Source organism: Salvelinus fontinalis, chromosome 3 (genome assembly GCF_029448725.1).
Source record: "Salvelinus fontinalis isolate EN_2023a chromosome 3, ASM2944872v1, whole genome shotgun sequence".
Taxonomy (NCBI): domain Eukaryota; kingdom Metazoa; phylum Chordata; class Actinopteri; order Salmoniformes; family Salmonidae; genus Salvelinus; species Salvelinus fontinalis.
The window spans coordinates 54,504,913-54,528,472 of record NC_074667.1 but is presented as its reverse complement, the minus strand read 5'-3'; the positions used below and the strand labels follow the sequence as shown (position 1 = coordinate 54,528,472).

Below are 23,560 nucleotides of genomic sequence, written 5' to 3'. Positions count from 1 at the left end.
TATGTAAGGTTAAAACTGACTCTTCCCACTCAGTAGTTTTATTATTTCTGGACAATTTTTTTTTCAAATGAATTCTGGCGAGAGATACTTTGTCTCCATTTGCGTCATTCACCATACTTACAGGTTTACAGGTTTTACCATCATCAATAGCCTCCTAATGGGCCAGGGATTGGGGCCTGAAGTACTATAATTTCATGATCCTGTAATATCACCTCCTAGTACCAGGCACCGGGCGCTTTTACCATCTAACATAAACTTGGTAGAAAAAAGAGAATCACTCAAATGCAACATTCCATAATATGATGTGGGAGTGATCTGCAGTTAAATGCTTCTGGGACAAAGTTACATTTATTTTGAAGTGCATGAATGTAATTATTCAATGCATTGCATCTGCTATGTTATTTAACAATGATAGCTCATTGAATCTCTCAATCAATCAGAGATGATTACTACTGGCAGGCAGCACTGCTGCAAAAAAATATGTTTTCTCTAAGATGGCAATCATCCCACTCTCTCCCAATTCACCAGTGAATATAGTTACTATTAGAAAGTATAACATTAGAATTATCAACAGCGAGAAGTAATGGTACTAGTCAAGGAACAATTGAGGCCTGGACAAATACACTTGACTCTGTAAAGAATAATCTCAGCTAAATCCCAACACATACAAATAAACAATTCATAAAGCCCAACACATACAGTACATACAAACTAAATATATGCTTTCAGGGAAGGGATGGTATGGTGAGGGTTTCTCTGGAAGCTGGGAAGAGAGGGGGAGGGTGGATCTATGTCATTTTTGAGTATTACTGCCTGTCTGTGATCTGAACACCTCACAATAAATAAATAAAAGTTCAGCACAAAAATAAAATAAATGCCACAAAGTGGTGTGGGAGTTGATTTGGTGGGAGGAAAAGAGAATAGAAAGGAGATGAACTGGAACATGACTGGACATGCACGCACGCCAACACAGTCTGTTGAGACAAAACCCTGGGGCTTATCTTTAACTGCATAAATAACCGGGGCAGGGACTATTTTATTGCTTTTGTTGTTCATGAGGATTTTTTTTTGTTACGCAAGCCTGATTATTTCATAAACAATTAACCAATTTTATTACACTGCAGTGTCTAAGCTTGTTAGCATTCAGTTGAAACCAGTGTAAGCATTCAGGTGTGAATACCACGACTATAGAGAAGGCCAAGAAACTGGGGTTTAAGAGCAGTGCTCGGACATGCTCCCTCACCTGACTGTACATATGGGAGAGCAGATGATAAGGAACGTGTCAAATAGACTAATGATATGAAGGCTTTCCATTTAGTCAAGAGTCCTTTATAGCTGTGTATTTTTTCATACATTTACATGTGTAAAATACATTTGTGTAGTTTTACATACAATTCCTTATTTTACTGGTTCCTCTCTTTAATAGAGATGTGCAGACAGAGGAAAACTCAATGGAATTGTTCTACATCTCTCTCTGATGTCAGTCTGACAGGTAAGTGGCAGTTCAAATAACAGTTAGCTGAGAATGGCGCCCGCTTGGACTTAGAGCCATGCAGTAAGCAGCACAAGGCAAACCTCAACACCCCAGGGCCTAAAGCTAGGACAACTTCCAGTCCCTTTTCCTCACAATATTCGAAGACATTACACAGTATTCCTCAGTAGTCTCCTCTCCACTAGGTGGCTCTAATGGAGTCATAAAGTGTAGCATGTCTGGTGCTTCTTCCAATGTTGGCCCTGGGCTTTCAGGTTCAGTATTCCAGCCGCTGGGTCACAGGGCAACAGGAGAAAGACAAGCTCTTTTCTCACTCCTGTACTGTCTGGTCTACAAACAGAGTGGACAGCACCTGGCACCCACCCACTAGTAATGCTTGCCATTTGTCAGAGCAGTGCAGAATGTTTGAACTTGCTGTATGTCAGACTACAGAACTTGATATTGAAGGAAAGAGTGTGCAAAGCTGTCATCAAGGCAAAGGGTGGCTACTTTGAAGAATCTCAAATATAAAATATATTTCGATTTGTTTAACACTTTTTTGGTTACTACATGATTCCATATGTGTTATTCATAGTTTTGATGCCTTGACTACTATTCTAGAGTGTAGAAAATAATCAAAATAAAGAAAAACCCTGGAATGAATAGGTGCGTCCAAACTTTTGACCGGTACTGTATATATATATATCTACAGAAGTTACAGGTCTGTGAGAGCCAGAAATCTTGCTTGTTTGTAGGTGACCAAATACTTATTTTCCACCATAATTTGCAAATAAATTCATTAAAAATCCTACAATGTGATTTTCTGGATTTTTTTCCCCTCATTTTGTCTGTCATTGTTGAAGTGTACCTATGATGAAAATTACAGGCCTCTCTCATCTTATTAAGTGGGAGAACTTGCACAATTGGTGGCTGACTAAATACTTTTTTGCCCCACTGTATATATATATATTGTTGTTGTTGCTGCAGGATGTAAAACACCATATGAAATGAATACAAAACCTCTGTAGCATCATTTTCTTTTTTTAAACATAAATGTTTTTTTTGTTTTGTTTTTTTTATTATGCAATTTTCCTAACCAAATACACACAATGGTGTACAGAATTCAAATCAAATCAATTTGATTTATATAGCCCTTCTTACATCAGCTGATATCTCAAAGTGCTGTACAGAAACCCAGCCTAAAACCCCAAACAGCAAGCAATGCAGGTGTAGAAGCACGGTGGCTAGGAAAAACTCCCTAGAAAGGCCAAAACCTAGGAAGAAACCTAGAGAGGAACCAGGCTATGAGGGGTGGCCAGTCCTCTTCTGGCTGTGCCGGGTGGAGATTATAACAGAACATGGCCAAGATGTTCAAATGTTCATAAATGACCAGCATGGTCAAATAATAATAATCACAGTAGTTGTCGAGGGTGCAGCAAGTCAGCACCTCAGGAGTAAATGTCAGTTGGCTTTTCATAGCCGATCCTTAAGAGTATCTCCACCGCTCCTACGGTATCTAGAGAGTTGAAAACAGCAGGTCTGGGACAGGTAGCACGTCCGGTGAACAGGTCAGGGTTCCATAGCCGCAGGCAGAACAGTTGAAACTGGAGCAGCAGCACGGCCAGGTGGACTGGGGACAGCAAGGAGTCATCATGCCAGGTAGTCCTGAGGCATGGTCCTAGGGCTCAGGTCCTCCGAGAGAAAGAAAGAGAGAAAGAGAGAATTAGAGAGAGCATACTTAAATTCACACAGGACACCGGATAAGACAGGAGAAGTACTCCAGATATAACAAACTGACCCTAGCCCCCCGACACGTAAACTACTGCAGCATAAATACTGGAGGCTGAGACAGGAGGGGTCAGGAGACACTGTGGCCCCATCCGATGATACCCCCGGACAGGGCCAAACAGGAAGGATATAACCCCACCCACTTTGCCAAAGCACAGCCCCCACACCACTAGCGGGATATCTTCAACCACCAACTTACCATCCTGAGACAAGGCCGAGTATAGCCCACAAAGATCTCCGCCACGGCACAACCCAAGGGGGGGCGCCAACCCAGACAGGAAGATCACGTCAGTGACTCAACCCACTCAAGTGACGCACCCCTCCTACGGATGGCATGTATTGTTGGGGGTACTGGAGAATTGACATAGGTTACTATCAAATAGGTGACCTATGGATCAGATCAATTCACAGACATCTACAACACATTTAACATCATCCTAGTAATAGGCTCTAGCCTTTGCCTATATGAAAAGAAAATTTCATGTGGAGGAATTCACTGCATTGGATGCAGTAGCCCCAGGAGGTGGAGTGGTCCCTATGATGTGGGGGAGTGTGACAACATGGTGGGGAGAAATGTGTCACAGCTCCTATCAGCAGCTGCAGGCAGTATTGGGTCTGCGCCTTCATTTCAGGCCAGGACTATCAAGTTAAATCTGACTGGGAAACTAAACAGTACCCTCTATTGGATGGCACAGAGATTGTGCACCGGGATGCCTGACCCCGACAGAGGAACATGCCTACTGATAGTTCAGATGCTGCTACACTTAAAAGTCCAGACGCTGTGCCCTTCTGAACTTTCAATCCTCCCCCAGCACTTGACATGACCAACACACAGAACTAATTCACAGTATACTGTAGCTTTGGCCCCTGTGTTGTGATGTATAGATAATACATTATATGATATAGGGCAGTGTTTCCTGACTCTGGTCCTCCAGTGCCCCCAACAGTACACATTTTTATTGTAACCCTGGACAAGCACACCTGATTCAACTTGTAATCATCAAGCCCTCAATGAACTGAATGAGGTGTTTGTCCACGGCTACAACAACGTGTATTGTTGGGGGTACTGGAGGACCAGGGTCTGTGTATTGTTGGGGGTACTGGAGGACCAGGGTCGGTGTATTGTTGGGGGTACTGGAGGACCAGGGTCGGTGTATTGTTGGGGGTACTGGAGGACCAGGGTCGGTGTATTGTTGGGGGTACTGGAGGACCAGGGTCGGTGTATTGTTGGGGGTACTGGAGGACCAGGGTCGGTGTATTGTTGGGGGTACTGGAGGACCAGGGTCGGTGTATTGTTGGGGGTACTGGAGGACCAGGGTCGGTGTATTGTTGTGGGTACTGGAGGACCAGGGTCGGTGTATTGTTGGGGGTACTGGAGGACCAGGGTCGGTGTATTGTTGGGGGTACTGGAGGACCAGGGTCGGTGTATTGTTGGGGGTACTGGAGGACCAGGGTCGGTGTATTGTTGGGGGTACTGGAGGACCAGGGTCGGTGTATTGTTGGGGGTACTGGAGGACCAGGGTCGGTGTATTGTTGGGGGTACTGGAGGACCAGGGTCGGTGTATTGTTGGGGGTACTGGAGGACCAGGTTCGGGAAAAACAGATATAGGGAATTGTCTTCTATGAATAATGCAAGAATAATGCAAAAAATGACTTGCCCTCATGATTTCTACCACCGACCAAGCTGCAGTTGAAGTCGGAAGTTTACATACACCTTAGCCAAATACATTTAAACTCAGTTTTTCACAATTCCTGACATTTAATCCTAGTAAAAATTCCCTGTTTTAGGTCAGTTAGGATCACCACCTTATTTTAAGAATGTGAAATGTCAGAATAATAGTAGAGAGAATTATTTATTTCAGCTTTTATTTCTTTCATCACATTCCCAGTGGGTCAGATGTTAACATACACTCAATTTGTATTTGGTAGCATTGCCTTTAAATTGTTTAACTTGGGTCAAATGTTTCGGGTAGCCTCCAACAAGCTTCCCACAATAAGTTGGGGGATTTATTTATTTTTATTTTATTTTTATTTTATTTATTATTTTCTCCCCTTTTCTCCCCAATTTTCGTGGTATCCAATCGCTAGTAATTACTATCTTGTCTCATCGCTACAACTCCCGTACGGGCTCGGGAGAGACGAAGGTCGAAAGCCATGCGTCCTCCGAGGCACAACCCAACCAAGCCGCACTGCTTCTTTAACACAGCGCGCCTCCAACCCGGAAGCCAGCCGCACCAATGTGTCGGAGGAAACACCGTGCACCTGGCCCCCTTGGCTAGCGCGCACTGCGCCCAGCCCGCCACAGGAGTCGCTGGAGCGCGATGAGACAAGGAAATCCCTACCGGCCAAACCCTTCCTAACCCGGACGACGCTAGCCCAATTGTGCGTCGCCCCACGGACCTCCCGGTCGCGGCCGGCTGCGACAGAGCCTGGGGGCGAACCCAGAGACTCTGGTGGCGCAGTTAGCACTGCGATGCAGTGCCCTAGACCACTGCGCCACCCGGGAGGCCTAAGTTGGGGGAATTTTGGCCCATTCCTCCTGACCGAGCTGGTGTAACTGAGTCAGGTTTGTAGGCCTCCTTGCTCGCACAAGCTTTTTCAGTTCTGCCCAGACATTTTCTATAGGATTGAGGTCAGGGCTTTGTGATGACCACTCCAATACCTTGACTTTGTTGTCCTTAAGCCATTTTCCCACAACTTTGGAAGTATACTTGGGGTCATTGTCCATTTGGAAGACCCAAGCTTTAACTTCCTGACTGATGTCTTGAGACCAGAGGACATTTCTCCAAAAAGTGCGATCTTTGTCCCCATGTGCATTTGCAAACCGTTGTCTGGCTTTTTTATTGTGGTTTTGGAGCAGTGGGTTCTTCCTTGCTGAGAGGCCTTTCAGGTTATGTCGATATAGGACTCGTTTTACTGTGGATATAGATATTTTTGTACCTGTTTCCTCCAGCATCTTCACAAGGTCCTTTACTGTTGTTCTGGGATTGATTTGCACTTTTCGCACCAAAGTACGTTCAACTCTAGGGGACAGAAACCATCTCCTTCTTGAGCGGTATGACGGCTGCGTGATGCCATGGTGTTTATACTTGCATACTATTTTTTGTACAGATGAACGTGGTACCTATAAGCGTTTGGAAATTGCTCCCAAGAATGAACCAGACTTGTGGAGGTCTTGGCTGATTTTCTTTTGATTTTCCCATGATGTCAAGCAAAGAGGCTCTGAGTTTGAAGCTAGGCCTTGAAATACATCATCAGGTACACCTCCAATTGTCTAAAATTATGTCAATTAGCATATCAGAAGCTTCTAAAGCCATTACATAATTTCCTGTAATTTTCCAAGCTGTTTTAAAGGCACAGTCAATTTAGTGTATGTAAACTTCTGACCCACTGGAATTGTGATACAGTGAATTATAAGTGAAATAATCTGTCTGTAAACAATTGTTGGAAAAATGACTTGTGTCATGCTTAAAGTAGATGTCCTAACCGACTTGCCAAAACTATAGTTTGTTAACAAGACATTTGTGGAGTGGTTGAAAAACAAGTTGTAATGACTCCAACATAAGTGTATGTAGACTTCCGACTTCAACTGTACATTTGGGATTCATGGTACTGTGCAAGCAAACAATCAATCTACTAGTTCTAAAACAAAAGCTAGCATTACAGTAGAGAATCAACACTCGCAAACAATCACTGAGTTTTAATAAGCATCACCTGTTGTAATAAATTATAAGTAATATGGAAATTAGGCATGGCTCCTGATCCAAGGAACTCATAATTAAACTGTAAAGAGAAGTCAAAAGCAGTTAGCTTGATTGGTTATGCTAGGGGTGGGCAAACTATTTGGCGCGAGGGCCACATTGGGATTTGAAACTCAACAGAGGGCTGCACAGACTACATGTTTTGTCAAAAATTTAGGGGCAGTTGTTTAAAAATATATAGGTCCATTATCATTTCTGTCTAGTTTTAGATGTTCAAGTGTGGCCTGGAGTGTTGTTTTTTCAACCCCAAATAATCATCCCCCTAAAACGTTTGTAGTAGTTTGCTCAACCTTGTGTTACGCACTGGAGCAAGCCAAAGTTCTACTGAATTTAGATTCAGGGTTTGGTGTCTTGGGACAGAAGATTCAGGACATATGAAAGTAGGCTACTATAGACATACAGATCTGACATTGTGAAACAGCTGTGGAGATAGGCAACTCAGCTTCTTTCTCAGAAGGGCAATATTTTCCATTTTGGACTGTAGGAGAACACTTGGGGACTTATCCAATAAATCACAAATTGTGTGACGTAGATACTGAAGGGTTGTTGTCCACTGAAACAGTAAGGCTACAGTAAGGCTTTGTTTATGGAAATGGAGGTTTTGGAGCAGACTATCTGATGTCCTTGAGAGAGCCAAATGTTTATCTTTGATTCTCAGTGACTAGGAAAACAAAGATCACTTACATTAGTCAAATTCATAAAAATGATTTCAAACCACTCAAACTGTGTTTGTATAAACCAATACTTTTTTCAAAAGCCTCTACCATAAAAGCTTGCTTCAGATCCAAAGCACACACAGAACTCCATTGGGTTGTACTGGAGCCCAGTGCCAAGGAGTAAAGGTTGGCACCGTCACCTGGGCAGCAATTAATTAATTAAAGCTATATTGAGCCACTTAAATTTACATTTCATCCAAGTTTAAGTTTAAGTTAGACTACAAAAGTGCCAAGAACAATGAACTCCCATTAAGGATAATTAGAAATGCATAAAAAAGCTAAGCCAACTATGTGCAAGTCGTTCATTTCACACTGTATTTCCTTAAATTACTACATTTCTTAAATTTGGCAAGCCTAAAGAAAGGGTTGCTGTTGGTCTTTGTACCATGTGTTACCTTTGTGATGTTATGAGAGGCAGATAATGACCCTACTCTACATATAGACCTGACCATGGGCTGCCTGGATATTTACCTTATTTAGCCTTCTTTGATCCCCAAGTAATGAAGCCAGGTCCCCTGGGATCAAACAATAGAGTTTATATCAAAGACAGTCTTTCAAACACAGTTGAGAAATAATGAGGCTCCTTCAGCAGCATACACCAGTGTGTAAACTTCTATGAGACAGAAAACACAGCAATCTGTTTACATTTCAAATTAACCCAGCTCTTTGGCACTAATTTAACTTACATATATACACTGAACAAAAATATAAATGCAACACGTGTTGGTCCCATGTTTCATGAGCTGAAATATAATATCCCAGAAATGTTCCATACACACAGAAAGCTTATTCCTCTCAAATTGTGTGCACAAATTTGATTGCATCCCTGTTAGTGAGCGTTTCTCCTTTACCAAGATAATCCATCCACCTGACAGGTGTGGCATATCAAGAAGCTGATTAAACAGCGTGATCATTAAACAGGTGCACCTTGTGCTGGGGACAATAAAAGGCCACTAAAAATGTTACGTTTTGTCACAACACAATGCCACAGATGTCTTGTGCAATTGGCATGTGGACTGCAGGAATGTCCACCAGAGCTGTTGCCAGAGAATTTAATGTTACTTTCTCTACCATAAGCCACCTCCAAAGTAATTTGAAAGAATTTGGCAGTACGTCCAACCAGCCTCACAGCTGAAAACCACGTGTAACCACGCCAGCCCAGGACCTCCACATGCAGCTTATTCACCTGCGGGATCGTCTGGGATCGTCACCTGATGAAACTGAGGAGTATTTCTGTCTGTAATAAAGCCCTTTTGTGGGTAAAAACTCATTCTGATTGTATGGGCCTTGCTTCCCAGTGGGTAGGCAGTCTCCCAAGTGGGTGGGCCTATGCCTCCCAAGTGGGTGGGCCTGGGCAACTGCACAGTCATGTGAAATCCATAGATTAGGGCCTAATTCATTTATTTCTGATTTCCTTATATGAACTCTAACTCAGTAAAATCGTTGAAATTGTTGCATTTATATTTTTTGTTCAACCCATCATATAGTATTCCAAATGATGGGTTGAAGGCCTTCTGCAAGTAGCAACATTAGGGGCAAAGTAATGAGCAGGTCTCTCCCATCCTGTTCCTGGAGCACTACCCTCCTGTAAGTATTCACCCCAACCCCAATTGTAACTAACCTGACTAATCTTATCAACCAGCTAATTATTAGAATCAGATGTGCAAGATTAGGATTGGAATGAAAACCTGCAGGATGGTAGGTCTCCAAGAACAGGGTTAGAGGGCCCTGGTCCTGAGCATAAACTAACGTTTAGTATGAAACAAATAAACTTTTAAAAGAAGCCCAAATGAAATACAGTGTTGTCACTCTATAATAACCTCTGCCATTTCTGGAGAGGGATGAAATTATACCTCATTTGATTGAGAGCTCCTCTTTATTCCTCGGTTGGCCTGGCATTTATTTCCCTGGAGATGCCTTTTTAAAGACTACAGTTTAACGCTGTCTCCCATCCCACAGAACAGCACTGCTACTCGGATTCATTCAATCCACTATTTATTTCCTTAGAGAGCCTGGATAAATTTCAGCAGCCAAGAGACAGACATGTCGCACACTGTAAGACAACCCACAAAAGCACCTTTGCAGGCCCCCGTGTAAAAACAAGACATGCAAGAATTTGTGATTATTAAAATATTAAAAAGTTGGGTGCCAGGGTGGTAACAAAGGCTCTTCCAACCCCAGACTATGATCCCCTAGTTAACTTTTATTCTCATGAGAAAGACATATGTTCAGAATGGATAAGTGTTTGGTCAAGGCGTACAAACTTAAGGTACCAGTGAGCCTTCACAAATACACTGAGTGAACAAAACATGACAGACCTTTCCATGACAGACTGACCAGGTGAATCCAGGTGAAAGCTATGATCCTGATTGATGTCACCTGTTAAATCCACTTTAATCAGTGTAGATGAAGGGGAGGAGACAGGTTAAAGAACAATTTTTAAGCCTTGAGACATGGCTTGTGTATGTGTGCCATTCAGAGGGTGAATAGGCAAGACAACATTTAAGTGCCTTTGTAAAGGGTACGGTAGTACAGTGCATTCAGAAAGAATTCAGATCCCCTGACTTTTTCAAAATTTGTTTTACGTCACAGACTTACTCTGAAATAATTTTAAAAAACGTCATCAATCTACACTCAATATCCCATGATGACAAAGCAAAAACAGGGTTTAGAAATTGTGAATTTAATACAAATAAAAAACAGAAAAACCTTAAGTATTCAGACCCTTTGCTGAGACTACAAATTGTGCTCAGATGCGTTCTGTTTCCATTAATCATCCTTGAGATGATTCTACAACTTTATTGAAGTTCACCTGTGGTAAATTTAATTGATTGGACATGATTTGGAAAGGCACACACCTGTCTATGTAAAGGTCCAACAGTTGACAGTGCATGTCAGAGCAAAAACCCAGCCATGAGGTCAAAGAAATTGTTCGTAGAAATCCGAGACAGGATTGTGTCAAGGCACAGATCTTGGGAAGGGTACCAAAACATTTCTGCAGGATTGAAGGTCCCCAAGAACACAGTGGCCTCCATCATTTTTAAATGGAGGAAGTTTGGAACCACAAAGACTCTACCTAGAGCTGTCCGCCTGACCAAACTGAGCAATCGGGGGAGAAGGGCCTTGGTCAGGGAGGTGACCAAGAACCCGATGGTCACTCTGACAGAGCTCCAGAGTTCTTCTGTGTAGATGAGAACCTTCCAGAAGGACAACCATCTCAGCAGCACTCCACCAATCAGGCCTTTATGGTAGTGGCCAGACGGAAGCCACTCCTTGGAGTTTGCCAAAAGGCATCTAAAGGACTCTGACCATGAGAAACAAGATTCTCTAGTCTGATGAAACCACGATTGAAATCTTTTGCCTGACTGGGGTGAAGGTTCACCTTCCAACAGGACAACGGCCCTAAACACACAGCCAAGACAATGCAGGAGTGGCCTCGGGACAAGTCTCTAAACGTCCTTAAGTGGCCCAGCCAGAGCCCGGACTTGAACCTGGTCAAATATCTCTGGAGACCTGAAAATAGCTGTGCAGCAACGCTCCCCATATAATCTGACAAAGTTTGATAGGATCTGCTGAGAATGGGAGAAATACCCCAAATACAGGTGCCCAGCTTGTAGCGTCATAACCAAGACTTGAGGCTGTAATCGCTGCCAAAGGTGCTTCAACAAAGTACTGAGTAAAGGGTCTGGAATATTTACGTAAATGTGATATTTTTTTATAAACTTGCTAAAATGCCTAAACCTGTTTTTGCTTTGTCATTTTGGGGTATTGTGTGTAGATGAGGGGAAAACCAATGTAATCCATTTTAGAATAAGGCTGTAATGTAACATGTGGAAAAAGGGGTCTGAATACTTTCCGAATGCACTGTACGTGCCATGCGCACCAGTCTGTGTGTGTCAAGAACTGCAACCCTGCTGGGTTTTTCATGCTCAACAGTTTCCTGTGTGTATCAAGAATGGTCCACCACCCAAAGGACATCCAGCCAACTTGACACAACTGTGGGAAGCATTGGGGCCAACATGGGCTAGCATCCCTGTGGAATGCTTTCAACACCTTGTAGAGTCCCTGCCCCGACGAATTGAGGCTGTTCTGAGGGCAAAAGGGGGTGCAACTCAGTATTAGGAAGGTGTTAAAATAGTCATACACTGTGTATAACCTAACAATTGTCATACATCTTGTGCTTGGTCTTAAACTGACTGCAATTTGAGGATTTCAAGAATACATAAATAACCAAGCAGGTTGTCTGCATGACTGCATTGGCCCTTTGAGCCAAAGCCTAGACATTAGTCTTCAGCTCTTAAGAGCTCAGGCAAGGGACACATCGTACAACATGTTCAAATACATGACAAAATGTGACCGAGGAATAGTCTTGAACTGAGGATTTAATGGCTAAATGGCCATAAGTTCACGTTGCTTTCAACACATGTATTTATTTATTTTTAATTCTGTAGAGGTGTTGAGGTCGTGACATAAGAGGTCAGCTGATACCAGTCGGGTTAACATGCAGAAGCCTTTTAAAGCAGCTCAGTGGACTAAACGAGATGCCTCACGGGTAAGAAAGCATGACCACACAAAAATGTGAACATTTATTGCTTTATCTGAATACTGCATTGAAAGCAAAATCATTCAGAGTATACACAGAAATTATACAATTATATGGTTTCACAAAGGAAGTGAACACATACTGTATTACAATCTACAAAAGTCTACTTTACAGAAATTTAAAATTCTAAATATCAAAAGTACAACTATAGAAAGAAACCAGTAACTGCTCTGGATATCTGTCAGTCAAACAACTTGGTGACATCACAATCCAAATTGGAAGTCATCTCGTACTTACAGCTGGTTTTGGAAACTAAACTGGCTGCCACAAAATAACATTTTACAAAATAAGTAGTTGAGTTGAAATGTTTATATAAATTATGGTGCCCCCAAAATGATATAATCTTGTATCTGAAGGTAAAAGTAGCATGTTACATTACTCTTCGAGTTGGGTCGGTAGTGCATCATAGCAAAGACAACAGACGCATTTTAAAAAGGAGAATATGGTCTCACATGGAAAATCTAATACAATACTCCATCTCACGAGGAAAATAGATTTTTTTAAATAACATAGAAAGATACTTTTTCCTCATCAGCCAAGGTGGCGGCACATGAGTATAAACAGTGGTATGGGCTGGATGCTGAGGCTCGAGCTTCAGTCAAACAGAAATGCTAGCTAGCTCATCTCTGGAGTAAGTAACTGATGGCATAAATTATGAGGAAGTTAGTTAGCAGGGTTAGCTCTGTCCTGACTCTGGTGGTTTGGCAGGGGTGATAATCCACAGAGAAAAACAACTGGCTACAGGAACAAAACTGGGCCTGCTTTACCTGTCAAATGCTCAAACTGATGAGAAAACAATACCCAGGTGAACACACCGTCCAATCAGCACAGCTTGAACAAACATCATATGCAACCCAAAAGACTGACCAAGGCTGAAACAAAGACCTCTGGAGACCACAAGCCTTAAAAGGAAACTCTTAAATAGAGTGTAAGGGAAGAAGAAAAAAATCCAGTTAAAAAATCTTCAATTGAGAATAAAATGTGGATGTCCCCATCAATGACAGGTGGTCATTTTGAGGAGTAGCCAAAATGTAGACAAGGCGTAAAGTATCTAGGGGACCAGGATGGAGTTGCCCCTTCACCGGTGACACTCAAGCTAAACTTGAGGACAGATGTTCTTAATGGTCAATAGATTGATCCTGAGGTGCTGTTAGTCCTGCTCCATGGGCTCTTCACTGGTCCCAGTGTCCTGGCTGCCACTCTCCATGGCACCCTCTGCAGCTGGCTCAGGAGTACTGCTGGAGGGAGCAGGGGCTGCCTCTTCCCTGGATTCATTCTCCGCACTGTTACAGCTGCTGGCGCTACTGCTGCTGACTGGGTCACTGCCCTCATCGCTGTGCCGGGCCTCAGGGTTCTTCAGGACGCCAGCAGTGGCCTGCTGTTCTGACTGGTCCATGTCATTACCTTCCTCTTGGGAGCCACAAGGTACCTCCCCCTCTGCCTGCTTATCCGCCCCGGGCCCTGCTGATGGCTCCGACTGTGTGCTCGATGGCTCTGTGGGACAGGCAAGGACACAAAAACGGAGTAAGCAATGTTAACTGCATCAGGGTTCTCGTAGATCTAGCACACAGATAAGCTGAACTTGCGATGAACACCTCAGAATTCAGGCAACTCCTGGTTCTGCTCATACACTTACTAACTAATATCCACAAACGATTTCACCAGCGATGTATACCGGCATGATGGAAAAAGAGGTGAAAATTCAGTCCTACCTTGGTCTTCACAAGTCCCAGCAGTACTGGCAGCCTCACTGTCCTCCTCCTCGTCATCCTCCTTCTCCTGGACCATGGACTCTGTCTCTTCTGACAAGCTGTCAGCATGGCAGGAGCTGAGGGTGTCCACCTCCTGCTCCTCCTCTTCATCTTTGTTGAACTTGAGCCTCTTCACCTCATGCTGCTCCGCCTCCATAACCTCCTGGTCGTCATAGTGCTTGTTCTTCACAGAGCTCCCTAGCGTATCCGATGCTGACACCTCACTGAGAAAGAAGATTCAACACGCATTAAATTCATAAAAGAACGGTAGGAAGTGAGTATCACATGGTCTGTTGGGTAGCAACTGAAGTACCTGGGATGTGTGTCAGGTCCCTGCTCTGTGGTAGGGTCTTTGTTTTCTGTACTGTCCGGTAGTCCGTTTGTCGCTAGTGAGCTGGCTAGAGAGAGTTTTGGTCTGTTCAGTGGCCTGGGGGTCCCTGGGCCATTAACTTTCCTGCAAGAAAATAATAGGAGACTAAGAAAAGTGAGGTTTACTTTCTGCATTTACCTTTAGGCAATTATCACTGACGTGAAACTAGGATGGGAGAATGAGAACCTGTCCTATGCGCTTTACCTCTCTGTAAAAGCAGATGAGTTTCCAGGCAACATAACACCATTAATTCTATTCACACCACTGCATCCGTTTTTCCTTCATGACAGAGAGAAACATAACAATGACAATTCCGAACATCATATAAACTTAATAAAACAAACCTCTGTAAAAATGTTTCATTGCTATAATGTATAACAATAAGGAAAAAACAACCCTTACTCTGAGGTAGGATGCACACAGCTGACCACCATCACATTCTGGGAGAAGAAAAACCCTTTATTACAAACACTGCAATATATAAATACTATTTTATTGAGATATATATATATATATATATATACACACACACACACACACACACTCAAAAGTTTGGACACACCTATTCATTCAAGGCTTTTCTTTATTTTTACTATTTTCTATATTGTAGAATAATGGTGAAGGCATCAAAACTGTGAAATAACACATGGAATCATGTAGTAACCAAAAGTGTTCAACAAATCAAAAAATATTTTAGATTTGAGATCCTTGATGGTTTTGGCGACTGCACTTGAACTTTCAACGTTCTTGACATTTTCTGCATTGACTGACCTTCATGTCTTAAAGTAATGATGGACTGTCATAATATAGACTTGGTCTTTTACCAAATAGGGTTATCTTCTGTATACCACCCTTACCTTGTCACAACACAACTGATTGGCTCAAACGCATTAAGAAGGAAAGACATTCTACAAATTAACTTTAACAAGGCACACCTGTTAATTGAAATGCATTTCAGTTGACTACCTCATGAAGTTGGTTGAGAGAATGCCAAGAGTGTGCAAAGCTGTCAAGGCAAAGGGTGGCTACTTTGAAGAATCTAAAATATATTTGAATTTGTTTAGCACTTTTTTGGGTTACTACATGATTATTATTGTGTTATTTCATAGTTTTGATGTCACTATTATATTACAATGTAGAAAATAGTAAAAATAAATAAAAACCCTTGAATGTTTAAGTTTCCAAACTTTTGACTGGTACTGTTAATGATAGATATGTGTATATCTCTCTCTCATATATATATATATATATATATATATATATATATATATATATATATATATAAATATGTATATCTCTCTCTCATGTATGTATGTATGTATGTATGTATATATATATATATACATATACATACATGAGAGAGATACACTTATTTATATATATATATATATATATATATATATATATATATATATATATATATATATACACACACACACATATGAGATATATATATATATATATATATTACACACACACACTTTAAAAATCCTATCAAATGTGGCACTCCACTCACCTTCTCAACACCTCTGAGGAATTTCTCTGTTCCTGTGTAATTCCTCTTGGGTTCTGTAAGCAGCTCACACAAACGCTGGATCGTAAATGGAATTCTGAGGGAACGATGGTAAGGAGTTTATTAAAACAAACCTAATTTTGCTGCGAAGAGAGAATAATTAGATAATTTATTCTGGTATTGCCCCCATGTAGCTTGTTTCTGGTCACAGGTTCAAGAGTGGCTGAAAAAACAACATTGATTTAAAATTAACACTACAAACAGCAGTGTTGGGTGATTTGGAAAGCCACAGTCAATCAACAATATAATAATACTCGTAGGAAAGGTTTTCATCTTTAGCTCTGTGGATACTATGCAATTAGAAAGGTTTCAAATTCATATAAGAGATCACAGCACAGTTGAAAATTATATGGCACATGGAAATCAAAAGAGGGTGATGGGTGAGATGGGCTGCGAGTAGCTCAGGGGTGGGATTAGAGAGCTCATGATCGGTAATGGTCATTACTGGAAAACACTACATATAATGTATACCGGAGATGTCAGTACTATTTATTTAATTAAATGTAATGTGTATAAAAAATATATATATATATATATATAAATGAATGTAAAAACTAAAGTGAAAAAAAAAAGACTTTGTCCTCTGAATCTAGCTAAAGAAAAATAAAATGTGATGATATTTGATAGTGCTTTCAGAAAGTATTCATACCACTTGACTTATTCCACATTTTGTTGTGTTACTGCCTGAATTCAAAAAGGATTTCTCACCCATCTACACAGAATACCCCATAACGACAGTGAAAACATGTTTTTAGAAATGTTTGCTAAATTATTGAAAATGAAAGAAATATCTAATTTACACAAGTATTCACACCACTGAGTCAATACGTGTTAAAATTACAGCTGTGAGTCTTTCTGGGTAAGTCTAAGAGTTTTGCACACCTGTATTGTACAATATTTGCACATTCATTTAAATGTGTCAAGCTCTGGCAAGTCTTGCCTTAGATTTAAGCCAAAACTACACCACTCTGGAACAGTCAATGTTATCTTGGTAAGCAACTCCAGTGTATATTTGGCCTTGTGTTTTAAGTTATTATCCTGCTGAAAGGTGAATGTCTCCCTGTGTTTGTTAGAAAGCAGACTGAACCAGGTTTCTCTAGGATTTTGGCTGTGCTTAACTCTATTCAGTTTCTTTTGATCCTAAAAAACTCCTAGTCGATGACAAGCATACCCATAACATAATGCAGCCACCACCATGTTTGAAAATATGAAGAGTGGTACTCAGTGATGTGTTGTACTTTCCCCAAACATACTGCTATGTATTCAGGACTTAAAGTGAATTTGTGTCACATTTTCTCCAGTTTAACTTTAATGCCTTGTTGCAAAAATGATGCACGTTTGTATTCTGTACAGGCTCCTTTTCACGGTCATTTAGGTTAGTATTGTGGAGTTACCACAACGTTGTTGATCCATCCTCGGTTCTCTCCAGTCACAGGCATTAAACTCTAACTGTTTTAACGTCACCATTGGCCTCATGGTGAAATCCCTGAGCGATTTACTTCCTCTTCAGCAACTGAGTTTGGATGTTGTATAAAAATCCTTCCTAAGTGTAACTAATAACTTCACCATGCTCAAAGGCTATTCAATGTCTGCTTATTTATTTATTTACCCCCCCCACCAATAGGTGCCATTGTTTGCGAGGCATTGGAAAACGTCTCTGGTCTTTGTGGTTGAATCGGTGTTTGGAATTCACTGCTCGACTGAGGGGCCTTAGAGATAATTGTATGTGTGGGGTACAGAGATGAGGTAGTCATTAAAAAATCATGTTAACCACTATTATTGCACAGAGTGAGTCCATGCAACTTATGTTACTTGTTAAACACATTTTTACTCCTGAACTTAAAGGGGTTGAATACTTAGACTCAAGACATTTCAGCTGTTCATTTTCAATAAAAAAAATGTTTAGAAAAACAATTCCACTTAGACATTATGGGGTATTGTGTGTAGGCCAATGACAATATCTCAATTTAATCCATTTTCAGGCTGTAGCAACAAAATATGGAAAAAGTCCAGAAAATGTAGCCAAACTTTAATGAGACTTTTAATTACATAAATATAGGCTAAATGGCCAGTCATGTTTGACAAATAAAATGAAGGATAATTAACATTAACGTCTAAAGGCTTGATTCTGTCGACATACTTGAAGCACGGTTCGTTCAGATCAAATGGTCACAAGACCAGAGTGAAGGACAGTGCTTGTTGCGCACCGCACACCATCCACCTTCAATCTGAGCGGAGGTGGTGAGCATTTAGAAACAATTTAACCATAAACTTAACTGCTTAAAACCTGGATATTTTAGGTAATTTTATGAAGCATACTTTACCTTGTTTCAAAGTAGCCTAGCCAAAAAAGCTACCATAGAAATGTTGAGGCAATTATTTTACAAATACTTAATATGCCATAGAAACCAGCAATTTTCTCATGTTCTACTGGTTTTCAAATAAACTTTATTATATTGTCCAGCAGCCAAAGGCATAATCCTAGTCATATTAGTAACCCTTGCTAGTTGCTGCATCTTTAGATTTCCCCTCTTAATTCTAATTAGGGATGCACAGATTACATTTTTGTCCAATATCCAATATTTTCCTTGCCCCAAAAAATGATACCGATATTTAAAATGTTTGCGGACTAGTACAGTTAAATAGTTGAAACACACAAAGTTATTTTGTTGGCATTTACGTATGTCCCCATTATCAGTAAAACTGTACTGTTGGTAAAGGGCTTGTAAGTAAGCATTTCACGATCAAGTCTACACTTGTTGTATTCGGCGCCTGTGACAAATAAAGTTTGATTTGATATAATCAAAAACCTTTTTTCACTCACTTGCTGTTTCATTGTTAATTTTTTCAGTCTCAACCAGGATTTCATCATACATGTCAAGCAGTGAAGTTTCAGCTCTGTGGCCTCTCTTCCTCGATGCCCACTGTCACCGTGTCCGTTTCCATCTTGTCCAGCTGTGGCTAACATTTCACATAAACCCTGTTTCTTGTCTGCATCAAAGTAGCGGTCCTTGTACTTAACATCGAACATGGTGGCAACACAGTAAAGAGGCTCAGAGAGAATGCCACCGAATCGCTTGTTCACAGCCACGAGTACTTTTGCAAGTTTTAACCCCACGGTCTGTGTCGGCAGTTTTGTTGAGCAGGTGTTTCTATGCCATGACAGGAGTGTAAAATGTCTGCAGCAGACGCAGTTGATGAGCTTATTTCTCGAGTCAGTTGTGGAGCTAGGAGCGTGTTCATGTTTCAAACATGTTCTCAAATGCCATTGAAATGGCAGTAGCGGTATGAGGCACATTCTTGAGCATGCAATACGGCTGTCGACCAACTGTGCTGTCAGACTCAGCATGCTCATGGGCCTGACATCGCTGGTACAAATGTCAGTCGTGAAGCTAATAGCAGTGACGCACATAGCAAGTAGCTCATGGATGTGCGTTTCAACAATACTGTGTAACTCCGGTAGGGCAACATCTGAAAAATAGTGCCTACATGGTAGTGTGTACCAGGGCTCAAGGTGCGCGACCAGTCGGCGAAAGCCAACATCATCCACAACAGAGAACGGTTGATTGTCAAGGGCAATGAATTCCATTATCTTGGCGTTAATGGGTTTCGCCTTTGAGTTGTCTCACTGAAATGTTCTTACTCATTCAAATGACTGCTGTACTTGAACTTGTTTAGTTGTTGGAAGTGTGCGCTTAGTATTTTTCTGCTTTTGTTCTGTGTAGCGCTGTATTTTTGTGGCATCATTACGTCATCTACCTATGTTATATAAATATGCACATCAGCTTTGACATCGGTTTTGCACATCGGTGTTAAACTAGACAGACATCGGGCCGATGTTGGCATTTTTAGCTAATAACGTGCGATTCCGATTTGCTTACTGATATCACGCATCCCTATTTCTAATGGATATTTTCATCTCGGTCCACTTGCGCGTGCGGTGAGCTTCTGAGAAGTGTTTTCCTCTAATTGCATTCGCACATAGCCTACAGCCATGTGTGCATTGTTGAGCTTATGATATGAAGAAATAAATATTACAGTTTTAAGCTAAATGGTCTGATCTGTTGCATCAGCCTTATTTCCTTTTTACATGTTTAATGTGCAGTGTTTGAATGAATTTAGGATCTGTCGGCCAAGAACTGTCTCAGAGTCAGTTTTTAACCTGTTTGAGCCCTGGGGGGAATTATTTTATAAAGACATAAAAAAGTATTTGGTAGTAATTGTAATGTTGCAACATTTTATAGGGTACCAGGCTACCATCCTCCAGCAGAGAACTAAAGGAGCATTTTGAGACGGTCTTGATTGAATATGCAAAGAAGCCAATTGTGTGTAGTCACATTTTTTGTCTGATTCTCTATGGTAAAGATAGTAATGCATTTTATTTTGTAAATTGGTTCCTTGCATCATACAATAATGTAAAAATTGTGTTACAAACATGTTTTTTTTGTTGAGAAGTTAAACAAAAATATTGAACAGTCCTACTTGGCTGAGGGACAAGTGGCTAAAAAAGTGAATGTCAAGCCCTGCTACAGTACATGTGACATCTAGAAATGCCTATCCAGTAGATGGCGCCATTGTATAACCACCACAAAATGAGCAATAGTGAACTCCAGATGGCATCACATGATTGTAGGAAAACAGTTGCCTAAAGGTTATGCTGGTACCTACCCATTGTAACCATTCACAATCTTTAGTATCCTCTCCTTCATGTCCTCAAATGGAATGGACTCCACATTGGGATTGGCTACCCCCCTTTGATCGGGTGCTGAGGCTATGAAGTCATCCATCACCTTCTCCAGTTTGAAGAGGAAATAGCTTTTAAACTGGGACCACTGAACCCTGGAGAATGAGTACACATTTCTTAAAAGGAATAATCCACATTCCTATGATTTAACTTGTTAAATAAAGCAAAATGTGAGAATATATGATGCATACACATTTTTTGCATTTCAACATTATAATAACTTAGCTAGCAACATGTAAAATGTGTTATTTAGTTATACACCACATACAGAAAAGACTTGGCATGGCCTTGGCATATTCCATCATTTGGACCAGTGGTGTTCAAGTTTTCCCACTGAACATGCTTCATCCTCTCATATGCATGAAATCTGTAGTTCCAAGCTTGTCAACAGGAACATTACTTACATGGTTTCTCCAGTCTTGGCAACATGACACAGAAACTGATCCAGCAGGGGAGCCACTTCTTGCGTCCCTTTCTTGTCAAAGTCTGCAGAGAACAGTGATATCAAATCAGTGAGCACAACAGATAAGGACACTTAGTGATTCGCTTGCTTATTACTATCTAATGAAGGGGATGTGTGGCTACAACACTGTCAGTGTGTTTTAACCATTCAACTAGCTAGCTAACCAACTTCAGACAAGCACCTGTCAAATGAGGATGATCAAGTTAATGACACCAACTGCGAATTTAATTGAGTGTTCGCATAAAAGGCTGTCCTTTACAGATAGTTGTGGCAATTGGACAACTACAAGTGAACACAAAACTAGCTAACTAGCCACCTAACTAACACTAGCTAGGATCCCATTTACATAACAATTAGCTAGCTAGTTAGGCTTAACTTCATGCCAATGTCTTATCTAGATAACTAACGTACCGGTAACTAGCCAGCTAACTGCTGGTAGCTAATCAGTTCATTAGCTCAGCTAGCTGGGTGTCAAGCTAGCTAACGTTAGCTATGTGGCGATGGAGTTGTCAAAACCATCATGGTTAACTAGCTAGCTACATTGTTGAATCCAGAAATACACGTAGATAACAATTAAATAACGTAGCTCGCTTGATAGCTTTTCTGGAGGTTTGAGAATTGATAGCTACTGTAACTAGCTAGGCAACGTTGCTTCTTCTTCTGAATTTTAGCATTAGCTAGCTGACTTGCTAACATTAGCTTATAGCTAGCTAGCTACATTCAACACCTGGCGATATAACTAGCTAACCACTGTGGAATCAAGTAAACAAAACGTCTGCCTTTCAATCGAAGTATTACGCTATTCATAAGAACCCAAATAACCTTTGAGCGCCTCTTGGAGTGAGTTAATTTCCATCATGTTCTCTGTCAATCTCTTGAAACCAAGAGGCAGACTGATGGTGGCTACGTTCTCAACACAAAAAAGTAGGGAAGAAGAAGCATTTTAATATGGCGCTCGTGAGGTCACTGCCTGTTGGTAGACAGGCGGCTCAGATTCAGAAAGTACAGGGAGTACGCTGCTGTTCAACAAGTTGCACAATGGGAACACTGGAGGGAAAAAAGAACACTTGAGATTCAACGAGAGTAACAGACTACTACTGTACCATCCTCATCTGAAAAGTGGCCTGCCTTAATAGTTTTGAAAGTATAGCTGATCTATCTGTACTTTGAACATTCATTATGGCTGGCCATCCAGAATGATACTGAACAAAAATATAAACGCAACATGAAACACTTTCAAAGATTTTACTGAGTTACAGTTCATATAAGGTAGGTATTCCCAAACTGTGGGGTACGACAAATAAAAATGTGATTCACATTTTTCTTCACATTTTGAAACAGTACATGTATATTTTCCAACGGGGCTATACATTTGGGTGAGGTTTTTTCTCGCCTGAGTAGCCTCGTTTCACTACCGTTATTTTTGTTTTTAACCATCTAGTGTTCAGCGAAACACCACAATGTCAAATACAGGTAGCCTAGTCAAATAATTAACATCCATTCACATTAACCGAAACTTTCACTTTTGCACAGACATTTAGAAATGAAACATGACAATTAGAAAAATAAGCCAATGGAGTTTGAGTGAGAATACAGACGATTTTCGAGTAGTAAGACATGTATAAAAGCAGCAGATACCATTAATAAGAAGGGGCTAAAAGCTCTTAAATGGTGAGCTACTGAGTGGCTTGGACAGGCAAGCCCCATTCTATCGTGGAGGACTAAATTCTTCCTAATGCGGCAGATATGGCTGGGGGAAAAGGCCCAAAAAACTATACAGACAATGCCTTCATCAAACAACACTGTTCCACGACGCATCAGTGACATGGCAGGATATGTTTTCTAACAAGTACTGTTTCGCATACAAAAAGTCAGTGAATTATATGTGTTACAGCTGGATGAGTCAGACGTGGCAGGCCTGGCACAGCTCCTGGTATATGTCCGTTACGTTTATGAGGGGGCAATTAAGGAAGACATCCTCTTCTGCAAACCACTGGAAACCAGGCCAACATGAGAGGATATTTTTAAAGTACTGGACAGCTTTGACATCAAATGGACTTTGGTTGTCAAGATTTGTTGGTATCTGTACTGATGCCGCAAAAGCCATGACAGACAGACATAGTGGAGTGTGCAAGCAGTTGGATACACTGCAGCATCCACCGAGAGGCTCTTGCTGCCAAGGGGAATGCCTGACAGCTTGAAAGATATTTGGACACGACAGTGAAAATGGTTAACTTTGTTCAAGCAAGGCCCCTGAACTCTCGTGTATTTTCTGCATTATGCAATGATATGGCCATATCACGCTTTTACAACATACAGA

The 23,560-nt window shown here is 41.1% G+C and overlaps 1 protein-coding gene across 2 annotated transcripts; it reads right to left on the bottom strand.

The window, feature by feature from the left end:
• Positions 1 to 12,309: 12,309 nt before the first annotated feature.
• LOC129851133 (serine/threonine-protein phosphatase 4 regulatory subunit 2-B-like) lies at positions 12,310 to 22,203 on the bottom strand. 2 transcript variants are annotated; one of them, XM_055917437.1, is made up of 9 exons: positions 22,063 to 22,203; positions 21,182 to 21,263; positions 20,702 to 20,872; positions 15,977 to 16,070; positions 14,863 to 14,900; positions 14,665 to 14,739; positions 14,404 to 14,565; positions 14,052 to 14,314; positions 12,310 to 13,833 (listed from the first exon to the last, which is right to left on the bottom strand). In XM_055917437.1, exons 1-9 carry the CDS (start codon positions 22,097 to 22,099, stop codon positions 13,490 to 13,492), a joined length of 1,266 nt encoding a protein of 421 aa, XP_055773412.1. In that variant the 5' UTR covers positions 22,100 to 22,203; the 3' UTR covers positions 12,310 to 13,489. The 2 variants fall into 2 exon arrangements, with proteins under 2 accessions (XP_055773412.1, XP_055773413.1); XM_055917438.1 differs by having other exon boundaries at positions 14,404 to 14,544; positions 22,063 to 22,200.
• Positions 22,204 to 23,560: the final 1,357 nt, after the last annotated feature.